Here is a 21,401-nt window from a genome sequence, read left to right as displayed (position 1 = left end):
TGACACTCCTTGCAAGCAGCAACTGACGATCCGATTTTTCAGGTAACGCCTCAATTAGCATTTAATACCCTTCTGGTGTTCCCCAGGCGACGCTTGGAGAAGAGGAGAAACACGATCGTAGCTGGCCACGGAGAAATCTCGTCGAGCGGCAAGCGACAGGCGCGTGACCAACGAGCGGAATTTCCCGAGGCTCGGCCCTCGGATGCCAGGCTAACCCGATGATCATCCCGGGAGCAGACTAGCCTGAAGCCCCGACCGGTCGCCTCGGCTTGCGCCAGCCTTGGCCGACCAACGAGCGGAATCTCCCGAGGCTCGGCCCTCGGATGCCAGGCTAACCCGATGATCATCCCGGGAGCAGACTAGCCTGAAGCCCCGACCGGTCGCCTCGGCTTGCGCCAGCCTTGGCCGACCAACGAGCGGAATTCCCCGAGGCTCGGCCCTCGGATGCCAGGCTAACCCGATGATCATCCCGGGAGCAGACTAGCCTGAAGCCCCGACCGGTCGCCTCGGCTTGCGCCAGCCTTGGCCGACCAACGAGCGGAATTCTCCGAGGCTCGGCCCTCGGATGCCAGGCTAACCCGATAATCATCCCAGGAGCAGACTAGCCTGAAGCCCCGACCGGTCGCCTCGGCTTGCCCAGCCTTGGCCGACCAACGAGCGGAATTCTCCGAGGCTCGGCCCTCGGATGCCAGGCTAACCCGATGATCATCCCGGGAGCAGACTAGCCTGAAGCCCCGACCGGTCGCCTCGGCTTGCGCCAGCCTTGGCCGACCAACGAGCGGAATCTCCCGAGGCTCGGCCCTCGGATGCCAGGCTAACCCGATGATCATCCCGGGAGCAGACTAGCCTGAAGCCCCGACCGGTCGCCTCGGCTTGCGCCAGCCTTGGCCGACCAACGAGCGGAATCTCCCGAGGCTCGGCCCTCGGATGCCAGGCTAACCCGATGATCATCCCGGGAGCAGACTCGCCTGAAGCCCCGACCGGTCGCCTCGGCTTGCGCCAGCCTTGGCCGACCAACGAGCGGAATTCCCCGAGGCTCGGCCCTCGGATGCCAGGCTAACCCGATGATCATCCCGGGAGCAGACTAGCCTGAAGCCCCGACCGGTCGCCTCGGCTTGCGCCAGCCTTGGCCGACCAACGAGCGGAATTCCCCGAGGCTCGGCCCTCGGATGCCAGGCTAACCCGATGATCATCCCGGGAGCAGACTAGCCTGAAGCCCCGACTGGTCGCCTCGGCTTGCGCCAGCCTTGGCCGACCAACGAACGGAATTCTCCGAGGCTCGGCCCTCGGATGCCAGGCTAACCCGATGATCATCCCGAGAGCAGACTAGCCTGAAGCCCCGACCGGTCGCCTCGGCTTGCGCCAGCCTTGGCCGACCAACGAGCGGAATCTCCCGAGGCTCGGCCCTCGGATGCCAGGCTAACCCGATGATCATCCCGGGAGCAGACAAGCCTGAAGCCCCGACTGGTCGCCTCGGCTTGCGCCAGCCTTGGCCGACCAACGAGCGGAATTCCCCGAGGCTCGGCCCTCGGATGCCAGGCTAACCCGATGATCATCCCGGGAGCAGACTAGCCTGAAGCCCCGACCGGTCGCCTCGGCTTGCGCCAGCCTTGGCCGACCAACGAGTGGAATCTCCCGAGGCTCGGCTCTCAGATGCCAGGCTAACCCGATGATCATCCCGGGAGCAGACTAGCCTAAAGCCCCGACCGGTCGCCTCGGCTTGCGCCAGCCTTGGCCGACTAACGAGCGGAATTTCCTGAGGCCTAACCCTCGGATGCCTGGCCTAGCGCCGGAAGAATTTCCTGAGGCCTAACCCTCGGATGCCTGGCCTAGCGCCGGAGGAATTTCCTGAGGCCTAGCCCTCGGATGCCTGGCCTAGCGCCGGAGGAATTTCCTGAGGCCTAACCCTCGGATGCCTGGCCTAGCGCCGGAGGAATTTCCTGAGGCCTAACCCTCGGATGCCTGGCCTAGCGCCGGAAGAATTTCCTGAGGCCTAACCCTCGGATGCCTGGCCTGGTGCCGGAAGAATTTCCTGAGGCTTAACCCTCGGATGCCTGGCCTAGCGCCGGAAGAATTTCCTGAGGCCTAACCCTCGGATGCCTGGCCTGGTGCCGGAAGAATTTCCTGAGGCCTAACCCTCGGATGCCTGGCCTAGCGCCGGAGGAATTTTCTGAGGCCTAGCCCTCGGATGCCTGGCCTAGCGCCGGAGGAATTTCCTGAGGCCTAACCCTCGGATGCCTGGCCTAGCGCCGAAAGAATTTCCTGAGGCCTAACCCTCGGATGCCTGGCCTAGCGCCGGAAGAATTTTCTGAGGCCTAATCCTCGGATGCCTGGCCTGGTGCCGGAAGAATTTCCTGAGGCCTAACCCTCGGATGCCTAGCCTAGCGCCGGAAGAATTTCCTGAGGCCTAGCCCTCGGATGCCTGGCCTAGCGCCGGAGGAATTTCCTGAGGCCTAACCCTCGGATGTCTGGCCTAGCGCCGGAAGAATTTCCTGAGGCCTAACCCTCGGATGCCTGGCCTAGCGCCGAAAGAATTTCCTGAGGCCTAACCCCCGGATGCCTAGCCTGGTGCCGGAAGAATTTCCTGAGGCCTAACCCTCGGATGCCTGGCCTAGCGCCGGAAGAATTTCCTGAGGCCTAACCCTCGGATGCCTGGCCTAGTGCCGGAAGAATTTTCTGAGGCCTAACCCTCGGATGCCTGGCCTAGCGCCGGAAGAACTTCAAGAGTTAGGAGTCGGCGAGACGCTACCAAGAGTTAAAAAGAGGAAGGACGAAAGTGAAATGAAGAAACACTCTATTTGCATTAACTTTCATTGTTTCAGGGCCGAGACCCATACAACTTGGCAAAACGCCAACATACAAAGAAAGGGACAAAGAAAGGTACAGAGGGTCAGCTTGGAGGAACCCCTGGGTCGGGAACGTCGGGCACGTCCGCAAGGGGTAGGGAGGCGGTTGGAAAATCAGCAGGCAATGGCGCCGGAGGGGAGTCGAGGAGGGAGACCCCACTCAGGTCAATCCCGGGGTATTTAGTCGACACCCTTGCTAAGCCTTCATCGAAGCCTAAGACAAAGGAGTCGGACCCCGCGTCCGACATGTCACGGACGAACTCATCGGATTGACGATAGGCCTGTACCGCCTCCGACATGTCACGGATGAACTCGGCGGACTGACGATAGGCCTGTACCGCCAGACGTCCGATTTCCGCGCTCTTCTCGGCCAGCGCCGCCTCTGCTCGCTCCGTAATCTGAGCTTTTGCCTCCATGACCTTCGCCACAATCCGGTCGTCCGCCTCGGAGGAGACCCTCAGCAGATCAGCCCGAGCCTCCTTGTGCTTCGCCTCGGCAGCAATGCGAGCAGCCTCAGCCTCCTCCAGGCGCGAATGAAGCTCCTGGTCGCTCGCGCGGGACTCCTCCAAGACCGACTCCAATTCGCCCAGCTTGGCTTCAAGAGACCGGGTTCGGTTGCGGGCGTTGTCGGCTGACCGCTGGGCCTTCTCCCACCTCTCCCGAAAGTCGGCAGCCTTCCGGGACTGCTTTTCGGCCCGCTCCTCCGCCTTCCTGACCTCGCTTTCGAGACCCGAGGCAACCTTGAGTTGCTCCTGAGCCTCCAACAGTTGCCTCTCGAGGGCGGCGAAGCCGAGTGCCCGCTCTTCGGCCACCTGGAGCCTCGTCTCGAGGTCCCTGGTCGTCCTCCCCGCCGCAGCCTGGCCTCCCTCCTCTACTGCTTTCAGTTGGCTCTCGGCCCTCGCCAGGAGCCTCGCCTGTTCCTCGTGGCTCTCCTCCAGACGAATCATGTACTGGGCGAGCTAAAAGATAGGAAAAATGAGAGCGTCAGACGGGGATCAATAGAGCTTATGAGTGGCGGAAGCGACCAAAAGAACACTCACCGACATAAGACAGACGCAGCTGGCAGCCCCGACGTCAGGGATCCTCATCTGCCGGACCTGCCTACGGTCCTTCTCCAGCAGCACCGTCTCGATGAGGTTTCGGGCGCCGGCGAAAGTGAAGGCCGACCCCGACTTCGCCCCGGAGCCGGACGGTGGTTCTACAGCCTTACCCTTACCCATCGCTTGGGGAAGAGTCATGCTGACCGTGCTCGGGGCGGGGGCCGCTCCAGGAATCGACAGGGTCCCGCTCGGCCGGGGCCTCGGCGCGCCCCTCCTTCTCGTGTCATCCGAAGCCGACCGAGTCGAAGGCCGGGTTGGGGACCGATCGCGTCCAACCCGGCCGTCTCGGGCGCGCTCGGATGACACCTCCGGAATAACGGTAGTCTCATCACCGGAGGGCTGATACAGCGCCAACTGTCGGTCCGAGCCCGCGGCGTCCCCCTGATCGGTGGGTCCGGACCCGTCTGTCGGCGTCGGAGTCGCCTGCTGGCGGGACTTCTTCGCCGGTGGGACCCCGCTCGGAGGAGTCCGTGTCTTCCTCCGGACCGCTTCCAGTAGGGACGTCCTACCAACAGCCATCGCCTTGTCCGACCGCATGACGTCGTCGATTTCTGCAAAAAGGACGAGATGGTCGGAGACTGAGAAGCTGATGGAAAGAAGAAATGAAAGAGGAGAAAAAAGCTAAAAAAGAAGTGGTGGCGGGCTCACGGTCAGCGGGGACCGAGCTCAGGCCGACGTTCACAAGGTGTCCTCAGAAATAAGGCGAGACACCGGGGGGAGCCGGCCCTCGGCAACCAACCCCTTCAAGACGGCGACGCCATCGGATTCCTCCCTCGACAACCTCGATAGGCCGATCGGGGACTTCATCGGCGTCTCCCAGGTTGCCCTGATTCCCCAAGAGGGATCTACGTCAATGAAAAAGAAACGCTCCTTCCAGCCGTGAATGGAGGAAGGAGCCTCCTTGACGAGGCCGCACCCTCGCCGCGCCACAAAGCACCACCACCCTCTGTCCTGGGGGTGGCCGTTCAGGCCGTAGCATTCCCAAAAGACATTCAGGGTGGCGGGAACCTCGTGCATGCGGCAGAGAACCTAGAAGGCCGTCAGGGCGCGCCATGAGTTCGGCACCAGTTACGTCGGCGCCGCTCTTAAACCCCGAAGCACCTGCACAACTAAGTCCGAGGGGGGAAAGCGGAACCCGGCCCGAAGGATGTCCTCGTTGATGGCGAACTTCCCTGGAGGAGGATGGGACATCCTCTCCTCAGGCCCCGGGAGCGTAACGTTGCAGGCTTCGGAAAGGTGGTACCGGGCCACGAACCTATCTAGGTCTTCGGGGACCAGATCCGACTGAATGCGGTCCGCTCTTACTTCGTCCATACCTAATGGCCAGTGGATCTACGGTCAGGACGGGGCCAAGAAGGGGGAAAGGACCGAAACGACTGAAGTACACTAATACGGAAGGAGAAAGTATGGAGAGCCCTAAATTGAAGAATGGGGCAACTCACCGGAAGGGAAGGAAGAACGGCTCCGAGAGCGTCAAAGGAGGAGCGAGCAAACAGTCCGACGGCAACGACAGCAGCACAAGGGAGAAACTCGAAGATGCCTGCGAAGAGAAAAGCGGACGGGGGAGGGCCCCCGGTTAAATAGGCGGAAAGGCGGGTGACGCCTCGGTGACGCCAGAGGACGCCTGGCTGCCGAAGGATCGCTCGCGCCCCAAAGGCGAATCGACGCCATTAAGGAAGGATGTCCGCCGAAATCCGCAGACTGCCAGATCAGCGACAACCGCTCTACGCCATAAAGGAGGCGGGGAGCTCGAAGCGCGCGCGCCTTTCCGAGGGATGGCGGCAATCTCGAAGCATCACTCCCTTCACCCGTTCCCCTCCTGGTTCCAGGCTCGGAAGTGGGGGGCTACTGTTACGGGGGAATTTAGCCACCATGCCCCACGTGACCGGCACGCGCGCCCAGGAAGACTACGGCAGTCCCTTGATCCAGCAATCCGACCCCGAGTCGGATATCTTCGGCTCCGCAGCCCGACCCCGAGTCGGCTGCCCCTTGATCCAGCAATCCGACCCCGAGTCGGATATCTTCGGCTCCGCAGCCCGACCCCGAGTCGGCTGCCCCTTGATCCAGCAATCCGACCCCGAGTCGGATATCTTCGGCTCCGCAGCCCGACCCCGAGTCGGCTGCCCCTTGATCCAGCAATCCGACCCCGAGTCGGATATCTTCGGCTCCGCAGCCCGACCCCGAGTCGGCTGCCTCCTGATCCAGTCATCCGACCCCGAGTCGGCAATCTCTCGACAACAACAGACTGTTCCTCTGAGGCACGCCGCGGCCCCCTGCTCCACTACTCCCTGCAACGGCCGTATCCGGCGCTGCCCCACGATCCCCTGTAACAGCCGTACAAAGCGGAGCTCCACTATGCCCTGCCAGGGCCGTACCCAGCGCTGCCTCACGACGCCCTGTAACAGCCATGTCAGTGGCAGCCCCATCGTGCCACACGATGACGAATCCCCGGAAAAACCCCCCAGCCTGATATATATGAGGCTGGGGGGGGAAGGGGGAGGGTAAGCAAAGGTTTTCCAGAGTATTCTCTTATCCGTTACTACTATCTCTCCTTCTCCTTCAATCTCCTCTGACTTGATCGTCGGAGGGCCCCCACTACCCCAGTGGTGGTGCGAGGCTTGCCTGCAGGTTTCCCGGTGGAAGGTGGAGCGCAATCAACCCAACTCCAAGGGAACCCCGTTCACACCGCTGTGCCAATCGTTCTCGGTTTGGACCACCAGCAACAGTACCTATTTATTTAATGTCTTTACATTACCTATTATTGGATTTCTCTGTCGACGCCCTCCAAGAACGGAGTCCGAGCAGAGAAGCGTCTTCAGTCGCCTCGGCACCAGGACGCACACGGTACAAGGTACCCATGTATTTAATGTTTCTACATCATTTTATCTATTTCTCTGCCGATGTCCTCAAAGAACGGACACCGAGCAGAGGAGCGTCTTCGATCGCCTCGGCGAAGGAGTGCTCATGACACCGACACATTATTGTACTAAGTCCAGTGAATCCCCGTCACGAGCTGACGAGTATTCAATCCATTTGTAAGAGAAGAATCCGGTTCGCCCCGGCAACCCGAGGCTCGGATTCGAAGTTCGCCGCATTAAGAAGTCTAAGTCCTAACGACCGCCCTAGGGCTTGGTCGAATTCTGGACTAGGCTCGGAAAAACTCTCCGAGCCCAAATCCTTGGTATAAGCACAAGCGTTGCTATACCACTAGTCGAAGAACCGAGCAATGGAGCTCGGCAAGCCAAACTTAAACTCAAACCCTGTGGCGGGAAAAGCTGAGGCCCTAGAGCCCATATCCTCGGAACCTAAAACGGATCCGAGCAGAAAAACTTAGGCTACGACAGACGAGTTTCCAAAAAAGAAATGTATATTCATTTCAAAAAGGCCCGTAGGCTAAGTACAAAATCCGGGTTTGGCCCTTACAAGTATGGGAGGCCATCCCGACTTTACAAGAAATAACAAAAATTACATTAAAGGCTCGAGCTCGACCATCTCGGCCTCGGCAGTACCAGGAGTGGTTGGCTCGGCTGCCGGGACCTCTTCGATGGCCTCGGCAGCAATAGGAGTAGCCTCGGGAGCGACCTCGGTCACTTCGGGGATAGCTACGGCCGCCTCCGCCTCCGGAGTTTCTGCCTCTGCCTCCGCCCTCCCTGCTCCCGGCAGGAGCAGGTTAACATCAAAATCCGGGAGAAGCCGCCGCAACTGGTTGCGGAAATCCCGGAAGCCTTGGATTAGCCCGTTCACGCCCTCCTCAACCATGAGTTCGCGAAACTCCTCCGACTCGCGGAAGAGCTTCACTGCGTTTTGGGCGTTCTCCCGGGCCTCTATCTCCCGGGCCTCGTGGTAAGCGGCTCTCCGCTCGAGGCCCCTCAGCTCCTGCTCGAGCTCCGAATGTCGGAGGCGGGCATTCCCCACCTCCTGCTCGCGGGAGGCCAACGCCTGCTCGGCCTTGGCCAATCGAGCCTCCGCGGCGCGCAGCTCGAACCTTACCAATGCGTGCGCGCCCTTCTCTTCATCGAGCTCGGCGGTCAGAGCTCGAATCCTTTCATCGGATGCTCCGACCTTCTCTTGGAGCACCCGTTTTTCGGCCTCAGAGGCCTGGTACTTCTCCTCGGAGGCTTGGTACTTCGCCTCGGCGGCCATGTACCTCTTCTGGGCCTCCTCGTAACTGCGCTCGCACCTCCGGGCCTTCCCCCGGTATTCGTGGACTAGGTGCATCAGCATCTCCGTCTCATGCAAATACTGTAAAAGAGACGAAAAGGAAAACATAAGGCGCCGTTAGTAGAAAAACTATACAGATTACATAGGCGAAAAATTTTACTTACCCGGACGGAGTTGCAGCGCGTAGCGTCCATGAAAGCGTTGTAGCTCATGGACTGCATCATGGCCCGGTCGGCCGGGAGCAGCGCGAGCCGAAAATCTTCGCGCGCCACTTGCGGGTTTTCGAGGGCCGAATCGCCCTCGAACACCGACCAGGTGGGTGCGAAGGGCACCCGTTCTTCCGAGCTCAAAGGGCCCGGGAGGCCAGCGTCATCTGGCCTAGGTGGAGCCGACCCCGAGGCTCCTTGACTGCTCCCCGGCTGGGAGCTAAGGGGCTGGGGTCGGGCGAGCGGCCGATCTAACCGCCGCACAACTATAGCGGGGCGTGCAAGCACGGGACCCGCTGAACTCCTCCCCTGGTCGGCAACTGGAGCGTCCTGCCGACCAGGGACCTGCGTCAAGGGCGCCGGGCATGGGGGCGCCATCGGGGCTCTGGAGCCCGAGCCCCCGGAGCCCGCGCCCTCTCTCCGATCAGCCTCAGGGCGCGCGGGCTGAGAAGGCCCCGCCTCGGAGTCAGCGGGGCGAGAAGGCCCCGCCTCGGAATGCGCAGGGCGGGAAGGACCCGCCTCGGCCACCACTGCCGCCGAGGGAGTCGAGGTTGCCGAGACCTTCTGCTTCTTTCTCGGCTCCGCAGGCTCCCCCGAGAGCTCGGCTGCCCTCTTCTGGAAGCGGGCGTAAAGGACTTCGCTCTTGGTCACCATTTTTGCGATGTCTGTAAAGATAAACAAAATTAGAACATTAGAACAATAAGGAAATAAAAAGTTGCTGCAACTATCCTTACCCTGAGGACGTGCCGAGCTCAGGCCCACGTTCACCAGGGCGTCCTCGCTAATGAGGCCGTTCAGCAAAATCCCGTCCCCAAGGCTGCGGATGGTGTCGAAGATCTCCTGCTCACGCGGAGAAAGCTGGGGGAGCCTGTTGATGGATTTAAGCTGGGCCGGCCTCCACCTGGGGTCAAACCCCCAGGACCGTTCAGAGCCCAGGAAGAAGAATTTCTCCTTCCAACCATGAATGGATAAGGGGGCACCATGAAAAAGTGGCCGACCCGCCCGGAGGGCGATGTAGAGCCACTCCCCGTCTCCCGGGTTCGACTTAAAAATAAAAAGTCGCCGGAAGACGTTGACAGAGGTAGGAATCCCCTGCAGTAAACACAGTGACAGAAAACCCATCACTGTCCTCCAAGCGTTTGGAGTGAGTTGCGCCGGAACCAACTGGCATACCGCCAGCAACTCATTCACAAAGCTGTGGAGAGGAAATCGGAGGCCGGCCCAGAGTGACTCCGAGTGCACTCCGATCCGGCCTACCGGAGGATCGGTTACCCGATCCCTTCGCCTGGCGGGTTCCAAATGGAACCCGTGAAGAGGGAAAAACCACTCTTCGGCCATCTCGACCTCCAGGACACTCATGGTGGACACTACTTCACTGGGCAGAGAACCCATTGCAAAAGAGGGAAATCAAAAAGAAGGGGGACCTGGGAAAGATGCCGGAGAGAAGGGACTTCGGTCTGAGGAAGACTGGGAGAATAGGAAGCTGGAAGCAGAAAGCAATAGAGAGAGAATAGGGGGCCGGGGGAGAGTTTATATAGACCTCCCCAACGGCCCGGATCAGCGAAGAAAGCGCTACGTCCTGGTTAGATGATAACACGTGTCGGTCTAAAAGACAGAACGACGCATTTAATTAGGGCTAGCGCTTCGAACGTCGAAGCGCCCCATCGGATCGTGCGGAAAGGCGTCCGCAATCGAAGATCGTGCGGCCCCATCATGAGCCCACGACGCAAGGACGCTTCGCAAAAGGTGTCCCAATAATGAGGCTTTTCGGAAAAGAAGAGACGCCGCCTATTAAAGGCACCTCGAAGCGTTCGATAACTCAAAACGCGCAACGAATTAAAATTTTCGGAACCCGTAATACCCCAACTAAAACTACTTCCCGCGCTCCAGCTGGAAGCCAACTGGAACTCGGAAGTCGGAGGGTAGTGTTGGGGGAAAAAACCCCAAGTCATGCCATAACGGAGGCGCTCGGCCAAAGAGTGCCGACCGGAAAGGCGCCTGGCCAAAGAGCGCCGACCAGAGAGCTGCTCGGCCAAAGGATGCCGACCAGGAAGGCGCTCGACTAGAGGGCGCCGACCAGAGTGCGCGCCAAGAGGTGCCCAACCAAAATAAGCTGCTCGGCCAAAGGATGCCGACCAGGAAGGCGCTCGACTAGAGGGCGCCGACCAGAGTGCGCGCCAAGAGGTGCCCAACCAAAATAAGCTGCTCGGTTAGAAAGTGCCGACCAAAGACAGCGCCGAGGCGCTCTGCTAGAAGGTGCTCGCCTAAAGGGCGCCGACCAGGAGTACTCAAAGCAGCCCCGCCACAGGGCGCCCCATTGGGCGACCAGCTCGGCTCGGCACCCTTGCCGAGCCGATGCCTTAACCAAATGTTCAACCTCCGCCTAAAGTCCAAGGGACTTGACAACTCCTACGGCTTGCGACCTGCCACTATCTCCAAGCCATCAAGGCATAAGATCTCCGCAGGCATTCGGCACGACCTGCCATTAATGCATGAGACTCCCTCAAGTCTCCGATGCACTCAGGCATTTAATGAACACGACCCAAGACGATCTCCGGATCACTGAACCATCAGAGCGCATGGCTCTACCTGACCGCCGGTTCATTCGGTAATAAATGCACTTACCATCCACAGACCCCAGGCCCGCCACGGCCGGCGGTTCAACCACTCCAACAGGTCCGATCGACCGTGACAACTCCCTGGTTCCGGTCTGATTCGGCCCCGTTCTCCACTACGCCATAAATGGGCCAAATCGTGCCCAATTATTACGGACAGGGACAAATCCCCCGGTCACCTCCCAGGTAACGTAATCCCCTCCTATAAAAGGGAACCTGGGGAGAACCAAGGGGAGAGGACAACAAAAACGGAAACAGACCCCCGGGACTGAACCCTCCGGGAAGCACAGACACAATTGATGACATCATTCCCTTCGTCTTCTTGATCTGATAAAATACTGTGTCTTCTCCATACACTTCCTCTTCCCCGCTCTCTCCACATACTTGCCCCCTCTGACTTAGGCATCGGAGGGCCGGCGCCGGGGAGCCCGGCCACCGGTTTTCCTTGCAGGACTTGCACACCCCCCGCGGCGGAGGACGCAGCCAGCCGGCGCACCGCCGTCCGCCTCCTGCAGCAGCGGAGCTCCTCCTTCCCCGGCTTCACGGCGGCCCCCGGGTCCAATTTCCAGCTGAAAGAAAAAAAGAACGACAATCAGAAAACGACGATGACTCACCCTTAGTTTGTAAAGTCTAAAGGTAGGGGCGGCCCAATATATTTGGAGGCCTAAGACGGATTCAGTGAATGAGACCTTATTTTTTTAATAATAAAAAAATTAATAAGTATAAAATATTTAAAAAAAGATATGAAAATAGATATCCATCGAATACATTATTTCAACAAAACTGCATGTATACAACAAAGACAGATAAATTTTTTTTCAGCTTAATATAATTTTTGAATGGAAGCACGGAACTGTTTACCATGTCAAGCAAGAGCAGGGTAGGAAAAGGTTATGCCATGGCACTTCATGGTCAAAGTGAAGGAAAGAATTTGTCCAGAAAGGAACCTCTCTATAAGAGAAAGTAGGGGCATTATGGGAAATTCACTCCATCTAATTAATAAAAGTCTCATCCCACCATCTCCCCTTCGAGTGAGTACCCAAGCAGCCACTGCAACATCACGGCACAGCAGCCATTCAACCCTCCCTCCCTCCTTTTCTTTCTCTACCCTCCAAGAAGTCGATCTCCAATCCCCCTATATTTCTTGCTGGTGGCTCAGCTGGATCAGGAGTAATGTGAGGGAAGGAAAACCAAGACCAAAACCAAAAAAAAGAAGGGATGAAAGATAAGAGTGGCTTCAGACGTGCATGAAGCCAACCAAATCCCTCATCTCTCTTTCTCTCCACCCAAAACAAAACTACTATCCCCAGCTTCCCAAATTGCCCCTCTGCAGGCCAAAAAACTCTCCACCTCCCTTCCATCAAGGGGGAAGACTCGTAGCCAGCTCCTGTTTTTATTTTATATAGAGTTTTTGCTTCCTTTTTGGTCAGCCTTCTTGGGGCTTTTACTGGCCCGGAGACTTAAGCGGCCGCTACAGTCGTTTAGAACTCGGGGTGGCACTCTTGTACGGATTCATCGATCGTGAAGCCACTCTTATACGGATTCATAAAGGTCTGAGAATGAGGACAGAGATTCCCAAATATATAAATAAAAAAATTAGAAAAAGGCGAGAGGAGACAATAATTGCGAGAGGACTGGACATTCCATGAATTGATGTCGGCAGACGTCCATCGGATAGACTAGAAAACAGAGCTGCTGGCCGCTTCTCTGCTTCCACATCCACTTTCCCCTTTCCTCAAACCTTCTCGCCATGAATCTCCTTCCTCTGAGCGTAATCCTTCAATTCTTTGCCCCATACTGCAACTATTTAGGGCAGCCCATTCTAGAAGCTGCTGATGTTGCAGGGAAGCTGATACCTCTCGTGGAAGCTATTATCCCGCACATCAGATATCTCGGCACGAGTGGAGAAAATGTGACAGCTCTAACCGACGCCATTGAGAGATTGAAAGCTACAAGGGCTGGCATCCTGGAAGATATCAACATCGCCGAGAGAGAAGGGAGCAAGCGCACTCCAGAAGTCGACGACTGGCTCAAGAGGGTGGAAGCTGAAGCAGGTGAAGCGGCCAAAATGAAAGAAGCCTGCCGGAAGAGGAAGAGGGTGTTGGGAGTCCCCCTCAACTGGGTCTCGAGCTACAAAGACGGCGAGAGAGCCACGAAGAAGGCTAAGGTGGTGGAGGAGCTGCAAACTGAAGCACGTTCGATCGTCGTCAAGAGGAGGTTGCCGCCGGCGTCGGTCCAGGAGATGCCTCCAATTCCCGGGTTGGTAGCAATTGAGTCAACTGTGAACGAAGTCCTGCTCCACCTCGATGATGATAGCGTGGGAATCATCGCGATTAGGGGCATGGGAGGGGTCGGAAAAACCACTCTCCTGAACCGCGTCAACAACAGTTTCCTCCCTGGCAGCGACAGGAGCTCGGAGTTCGACCATGTGATATGGACGGTGGCTTCCAAAGAGTGTACTCTGGAGAAGCTTCAAAAGGGAATAGCCCAGAAATTGGGACTGAATCTGGAGGCCCACGGACAGCCAGCGAACACGGTCCTCTTCGAATACCTCAGGAGCAAGAACTTCCTGCTGCTGCTGGATGACCTGTGGAGAGGCTTCGAGCTGGAGGATGTGGGGATCCCGCGTCCCGGCACCGGAGGGAATCAATATAAGCGCAAAGTCATCCTCACTACCAGATCGCAGGACGTGTGCAGCAAAATAAGCGCCGACGTCCAGATCAAGATGAAATGCTTGGAGCAGCCAGAGGCGCTGGATCTGTTCAAATTTCATGTCGGTGAGCAGACCCTCAGTTCTCACCCTGACATACCTGACCTTGCAGGAGAGGTTGCGAAGGAGTGCAGAGGCTTGCCGCTTGCCCTCAAGACCATAGGAAGGGCCATGCGCGACCGGAGGGACCCAATATACTGGAGGCACGTAATCGAGCTGCTGAAGGACTCTAAGCATGCTGAGATCCAGGAAATGGAGATCCTACCGGAGGAGGGAGAAGAAAGAGATTTGTTTCGCATATTAAAGCTCAGCTATGATAGCTTGCGTGATGACACGACGAGGCAATGCTTCTTGTCCTGCTGCTTGTGGCCCGAAGACTATCCAATTTTAAAAGATGAACTTATAGAATGTTGGATGGGTCTAGGCTTAATCGATGAATCACGTGGGAACTTGTCCTGGGGTCACGAATACATTAAAATCCTGGAAGGAGTGTGCTTGCTGGAGCCTAGTGAATTTGAAGGGAGGGTGAAAATGCATGACGTTATTCGAGACTTAGCACTATGGATCGCTTGTGACTGCGGGCAGAAAAAGAATAAATGGTTGGTTCAAGCTGGTGTTGGTCTGAAGGAAGCAATAGATGTGAAACAGAAATGGGTTGCAGCTGAAGCAACAGAAAGAATATCGCTAATGCGTAATCTTATAGAAATAATGCCCCAATACCTTCCTGATCGTCCGAGTCTCAAAGTCTTGATGCTCCAGAGGAACATATCTCTTACATGGATCCCACCTGACCTTTTCCAATGCATGCCTGCTCTAACTTACCTAGATCTATCCCGAACCACCTTGGAGGAGTTACCGAAAGAGATTGGCATATTACTTCAGTTGCAGTATCTTAATTTATCCTTTACATCCATCAAAGCATTGCCGAAGGAGCTGGCATGTCTTAAAGGGATGAAGTACTTGCTACTGAGCTTTGTACGTTCTTCTCCCTTGAGAATACCTCATGGTGCGATATCAAATCTTTCTAAACTGCGGCTGCTTGATCTCTGTGGAACCGAGTATGAAGTCTGGCAGGTTGAAGGTGGTAGAGGCCGTGGTAATGAAGAGAATACAAGAAGTTTGGAAGAGCTGGAAGAACTGAACTCGAAGGTGATGTTGTCGACAACTCTTGGAATTACCGTAAATGCAGTGCCGGCCCTCCAAATGCTCTCCAGGTTTGACAACGTAGTTACCCGGCAACTATACATAGACAGGATGAGCAGCTCGGCATCCATCCAGTTGACACCATCCATCGTCAAAGCCCAACTTGGAAGCCTCAAAATGTTGAAGAGCCTGCGGGAGCTAACGATCGAAGAGAGTGAGTCCTTGGTGGAGCTGGAGGTGGATGGCGAGGACCAGGATCATGACATGGATTGGCGACTTCCAGATCTTGACGATCTCCTACTCTGGAACCTCAAAAAATTAAAGATGGTAAATTGGACGAGAGTATCGATCTCAGATTTCCTTCCGCAGCTGCGGTCTGTGAAGATTTTAGGGTGCCTTGAGTTAGAGAATGCTAATTGGGTTCTGCTACTCCCACGACTTGAGATTTTAGAGATACAATCCTGCCGAAAAATGCAGCGAGTGATTGATGATAAAGTAGGTAACCATGTTGGCTATAACTCGGCACCTGCCTTCCGTTGTCTTAGGAGAATGATTCTGTTTGGATTAGGGAGCTTGACTAGCATCTGTGATCAGGCAATCAGTTTTCCTTCTCTGGAAATCATTAAAATTGGTAGTTGTGATGAGCTGAAGCATTTGCCCATCAAGATCGTGGAGAGCAACTTACGAGAGATACGTGGCGATGAAGGATGGTGGCGAAGGTTACAGTGGCAGGATGAGAACGTGAAAGCCTCCCTCCTCCCCTATTTCAAGAAATGGCTGGGGACCTAGGGTGAGAAAGGGGGTTTGGCCAGGATGCCTTCACGAAGATACGGAGCATTGAAGGAGGGCTGGTTTGAGGGTAGACCATCTTTGCTGCTGCCTGTTCCCATCTCTCTCTCTCTCTCTTTTTCTACAGCTGAATACCATACAATGAATGCTCATATTATCCATTTCAAATGCCTTACAGATCAAGGATATGGTAGAGGCGTCACAAGCGGTATCCACAATACTGCACCAGAACAACGCGGGACATCCGAAATAATTGCGTGACGCATTCTGGCGGTCAATTCACGCAATCTTCTTCGAGCGAAGCATGCATTTGAGCTGATCAGACTGATATTTGTGCTACTTTTAGCATCAAAGCATTGCACCCCCTTGTTGATGATTGCAGGGGCATTCCTCTGGTACTTTAATTTTCATAGATTATGGTATGATGTTATGCTGATTTTGCATCTGTGAGAAATGAGAAACGCATATTGAAAGCTTTGGGATGCCTTGATGTGTGTACTCACGAGAAGCAAACACGATGATATTTTACTGACCTCTAGTTTAGGAGATCATTGATTGGCTATTTTGGGCAAGTAAGCCCTGCATTCTCCCTACTAGAGCTGTGGATCAGGCGCTGGAAGCTTCCAAGAAGAATAACTATTCCCATAGCATCCTAATATAAGTCATCACATCTGTAGCATAAACTATCCCTGATATCCTCTTGTTTCGTAATTATATCCATGGGATATTCGTAACCCCAGAAGTCCAATGTGGTTTGGTTCATACAGCAGACCAATTTCAAGGTCACGCATCTGGAGTTTGCATTTAACAGCCCATCACAAAACAAGGTAAAGCTAAAAGAAACCAAATATCAGTCATTCATTAGGGTCTCATTCATTACCTAGAAGGCCTGAAAGATGGAGTGATCTGAGAAAGAGGGGAACACCGAAGTTCAGGCCATGATCCAAGCTGACCTCGCATAAAGACTGTCCACGACCTTGCCAATGTTGGCAATTGTTTCAAGTGTTGCAGGAAAAATGGCATCAGGCTTGGGATCTTCAATGATGATAAGGCAACCAGCACCCTGATCAAGAGTCCCTGCAAACTTCTTGTCACGAATCATCTGAGAAATCTTCTCCTCCACATAAACCATGGGCACCTCGATCATCTCCGCAACATGAGCAATCTCCACCCTCGAGTAAGGCTCGATCGACCTGCACAAGTTCTGCTCCAAGAGGGTTTCATACAAAGATGATAGATGCCTGTGAACGATTGGGTCTCCCTCCAACAGGGCCCTGTAATCTCGTAGAGCAGTTTCAAAGAATTTCAAGCGATCTCTTTGAGTGTGCATGAGCAACAGCTTTCATAGCATCCAAATCAGGACCCGCATAATGCAAACCAGCCTTGACAGAGATAATGCCCGCAACGTCATCAGCCTGGTTAACCATTATCTTGCACAGCAGCATGTATTTAAGGCTAAAAGCTGGACGGGGATCCTCGAGTGCATTGAATGCTTCAAATGCTTCAAAGAAGTAACTGTAGGCAGTTTTATAATCCTTCTCCTCCACAAGAAGAATCCCACTGAAGATCTATTGTTCGTTGCTGTTCTGAAGGAACGTAAATAGCATTAGCAGCTGTTCTTGCTGCAGTTAGTGCAGCTTTGGCCTTTGGCAAATTTCTGAATGAAAACTGAAGCTTGCTCTCCAAAAGATCAATATCCACCAGAAGTAGTTTATCATCCAATCTTCTAACCTCCTTGATCAAGCCTGTAAGAAGATTTAGAGCATCAGAATATTCTTTGTTTTCCATTAGCAGAGCTGCAAGCCTTGCCTCAACCCGTTGCCTGAGCAACGTACGCTTCTCTGCACGGGTCCATTCCACCATTTCCTTGCAGAGAGAGATTTGCAGATCAGAGGTTCCTGGTATCTCGGCAACTGCATCTATGATCCCCCTCACAATTTTTGCAGTTTTTGCCTTTGGAATTAAAGAGAAGAAGGGTCTGAGTTGGGTCAGAAGACTTCTCAACTCCCCAGCTTTCCTTTCTTGTGTGAGTAGTTCTGTCAGATTTGAAATTGCCTGTTCTTTAATACGCAACGCTTCTGGGGAAGATGAAGGGTTTTCAAGAACACAGTAGAGAATAGAAATGGACTCAGAAGGATCTTTCGCCTCGAAGGTCTGTGCTATTGAATCGGTGGTAGCAGGAAGATATGACGCTTGCATTGCTGAAGACATTGCAACTGCCTAAGTATCAACTCTACAAGACGAAAACAAGGAAAAATATTCGTCACCAGAAGGTAGCACGGCTATACACTTATAAAATTTAAGAAAGAGCTCAAATCTTTCCGGTTAAAGCCTCAGATATGTATGAAATTCCAGAAAATACTCTTATGGTCATGCTTCAATAAAAATACTCAGTAAGAAAATACAGAACTAACTGCTAATGCACACAACAATAAGCTAGAATAACCCTAAACAGCAATAGGTATACCATAACTAATAAAGATAATGAATATGAAAATGCAAGGAAAGTTTGAGTCGCGATAACATGTAAATGAAATTAAAGAATGAAATTTGCTCTTATGCTCAAATCTTCTCTTCACTCCTCTGAACATTTGCAGTTTGATTTTGCTCTTACTCACTTTCAAATCCCAAGTGGCCTTGTAAAGTCAAACAAGATGCCCTTTAATTCAACACTTACACGGGACATGCATACACACAATAAAGCCACCTAAAATAACAAATGATGGGAGTAATTTTGAGCAAAATGAGCGAATATATTGCCGGCTCATCCCTTCCCATTTTCCAGCTACCACATACAACATAAAGGCTTTATAACTTCTGTACATTACCAAGATAGAGAACTTAGTCCAAACAGCACCAATTTAATCTTCTATCGGAAGGGGGGCGGCAGGGGAGGGAGGGAATATTTAGCCTGCAACACCATCAACTAGGCCCCAACATCAACTTCTTCTAGAAGGACTTGATGATGTGAACTTCCATTTCTGTAAATATTAATCTTTTTCCAATGAACACTGAAGTTGTGCGCTCAATGCCATCCAAAAGCCTTGAATTGTTTACTTTCGAGTGCCAAAATATTATTTTCCTAAAAGTAAGACCCAAAGTTACAAAAATTTGCATAAAACCATAAAAAGGATACCTAAGGTCACTATCTTGCAAAGATGATTGTGCACTGGAAACATGCATGCATACAAATGGGTTTAAAATAATTACTTTACCTTGCAAGGATCTGTTGATGTCACCGCATCTATCCACAATTCCACGTAATAATAAAAAAGTGTTCTAGCTTCTATCAGCAAAAGATCTAAAATATTGCTCCAGAGCTAGTTTCAGAGCTAAGCGTTTGCCTTGTTTAACATAACCACAATAAACCACACACTGCTCAAATAATCAATTTACACTGGTACTCATCAGATATGGTGAATTTCATCCAAAACAATTTCCTTTTAGTTTTGTCAAATAGTAATCCAGACCATGGTCCGTTGTGCTGGTACCGAGCATCGGACCAGTTGCTCGGCGGCAGGGGTCGGTACGAGCCCGCGCTGTGCCATGCCAGGCCTGTACTGACACAATAGAGGAGGCGAGGGAAAAGAGAGAAGGGGGAGAGAGGGAGACTGATGCTCGAACATGAGGCGGAGGTTGCGGCCAGGTCTTCTGTTTTGTTCGAAACAAGGGTCTGGCCGCTAAAAAATTTTACGATTTGCCGACTTTACTTACAAATCGCAAGCAGTCTCCAGCCTCTAACTTAACTTGAGTTACCTAATATTGCTGTATTTTAATGGGCAATAAAGCCACCTAAAATAACAAATGATGGGAGTAATTTTGAGCAAAATGAGCCAACATATTGCTGGCTCATCCCATCCCATTTTCCAGCTACCACATACAACATAAAGGCTTCATAATTTCTGTACATTACCAAGATAGAGAACTTAGTCCAAGCAGCACCAATTTGATCTTCTATTGGAAGGGGGGTGGCAGGGGAGGGGGGGAATATTTAGCCTGCAACACCATCAACTAGGCCCCAACATCAACTTCTTCCAGAAGGACTTGATGACGTGAACTTCCATTTCTGTAAATATTAATCTTTTTCCCATGAACAGTGAAGCTGTGCGCTCAATGCCATGCAAAAGCCTTGAATTGTTTACTTTTAAGTACCAAATTATTATTTTCCTAAAAGTAATTAAGACCTGAAGTTACAAAAATTTGCATAAAGCCATAATAAGGATACTTAAAGTCACTATCTTGCAAATATGATTGTGCACTTAGGTTTTAGATATGTTGTATGTCACCGCATCTATCCACAATTCCACGTAATAATAAAAAGGTGTTTTAACTTCTATTAGCAAAAGATCTAAAACATTGCTCCAGGGCCAATTTCAGAGCTAAGAGTCTGTCTTATTTAATAGAACCACATTGAACCACACACTGCTCAAATAATCAATTTACACTGGTACTTATTAGATATGGTGAATTTCATCCAGAACAATGTTCTTTTAGTTCTGTCAATAAGTAGTCCAGACCATGACCCATTGTGCTGGTACCAGAAACTGGACCGGTTGCTTGCGGCAGGAGTCGGTACGGGCCCTGCCGCTGAGCAAATCATGCATAACCTCATTCAATCTCATACGTATATCTCATAAGCTTCGAAGGGAAATAACTATAAAGCTGAAATTAATTAATTTTCTTCTATATAATCAATTTTTTGATTTGATGGCTTACAATGTTTAATTATCTGGTTTATATCCATAATTTTATTTGTATTATCAATATCCAATCTGAATGCTTAGGGGATTTAGCATTGAATTAATATCAATATTTGGAATTCTATTTGTCGAATACAAGCACTCCATATAAAAAGATTGAAAAAGATAGTTTCAGTTATTTATTCTCGCCACAAAAAAATAGTACATGATAGATTCCCTCAAAAACTAGCCTCGCAGCCTCAACCATCCAAAGTTAGCAAGGCTTTATTATTAGATAACCTAAGTAGCTAATTGCCCTTCTATTTTTCCTCAAAAGAAACCGGTCCCTCTATGCAAATATATTTGCAATTTAAAAAAATCTGCTCCTTAAGCCACCTGTGGAACAGATGGTTAGCCTGCAGGCTGGGCTAAAACTTTGCAAAAGATCAGGCTTGGCCCAGCCCATTTGAATCCCCTGCTTCCACAGAACATCCTTCACGCATGTTAAAAACTTTTAATCATCCAAATTGTTATGCCATCCCTACATTGTCTTATAACTATGGCTATGGGGAGTTCAATTCTAACTAGGTTGGTTGCAATACAGTCATTATCATATGCACATTGTATCATGGTCCTTCTTTTTTCCTTTTTTCAGAATACTAGTTCAAGCATCACCACATTGAATTATTCAAACCAAAATGATAGGAAATACTTTTATTTCAGCCAGATTTTTTTCCCCATCCTAGTTCTCAAAAACTAGTAGGAAATACTTTATCAGATTGCAGCCTTTAGACTATAGCTTAGAGGTATCAAGGTGTTACATTCAATCAAGTCAAACTGATATCGTTTTATTAATATACTGCTACTAAGCTACTATTGAGAACATGGCATAGCTCAATTCCCTTTTGAATTCAAGTATCTGTCTTTGTAAATGTTGACTTGAACTAAGCCGCGCCTACAATGATCAACACTCAGCGCCCATTGTCGTTCTTCCATCCATTTTATTTTATTACATTTCATATCTTTTATCCTTTTCCTCACATGAACCCATTCTATTATAGTATCTTGCCAATTTATGCCCCGCATTCTTTCTTTGAATTAGACCGATGAGATTCGTTTATAAAGAGTGGGGAGATTCTAAGAAGCAGCCTA

The 21,401-nt window shown here is 52.3% G+C and overlaps 1 protein-coding gene and 1 pseudogene across 1 annotated transcript; one reads left to right on the top strand and one right to left on the bottom strand.

Moving 5' to 3' along the window:
- Positions 1–12,491: 12,491 nt before the first annotated feature.
- On the top strand, positions 12,492–16,052 carry LOC103703399 (probable disease resistance protein At5g63020). The gene is made up of 2 exons (XM_008786247.4): positions 12,492–15,640; positions 15,749–16,052. The coding sequence occupies exon 1, from the start codon at positions 12,679–12,681 to the stop codon at positions 15,568–15,570; it is 2,892 nt and encodes a 963-aa protein (XP_008784469.2). The 5' UTR covers positions 12,492–12,678; the 3' UTR covers positions 15,571–15,640; positions 15,749–16,052.
- Positions 15,710–17,888, bottom strand: LOC103703270 (annotated as a pseudogene).
- Between the last annotated feature and the right edge of the window lie 3,513 nt (positions 17,889–21,401).

The sequence above is a fragment of the Phoenix dactylifera genome, chromosome 11 (genome assembly GCF_009389715.1).
Source record: "Phoenix dactylifera cultivar Barhee BC4 chromosome 11, palm_55x_up_171113_PBpolish2nd_filt_p, whole genome shotgun sequence".
NCBI lineage: Eukaryota > Viridiplantae > Streptophyta > Magnoliopsida > Arecales > Arecaceae > Phoenix > Phoenix dactylifera.
This window is presented reverse-complemented; position numbering and strand designations above follow the sequence as displayed.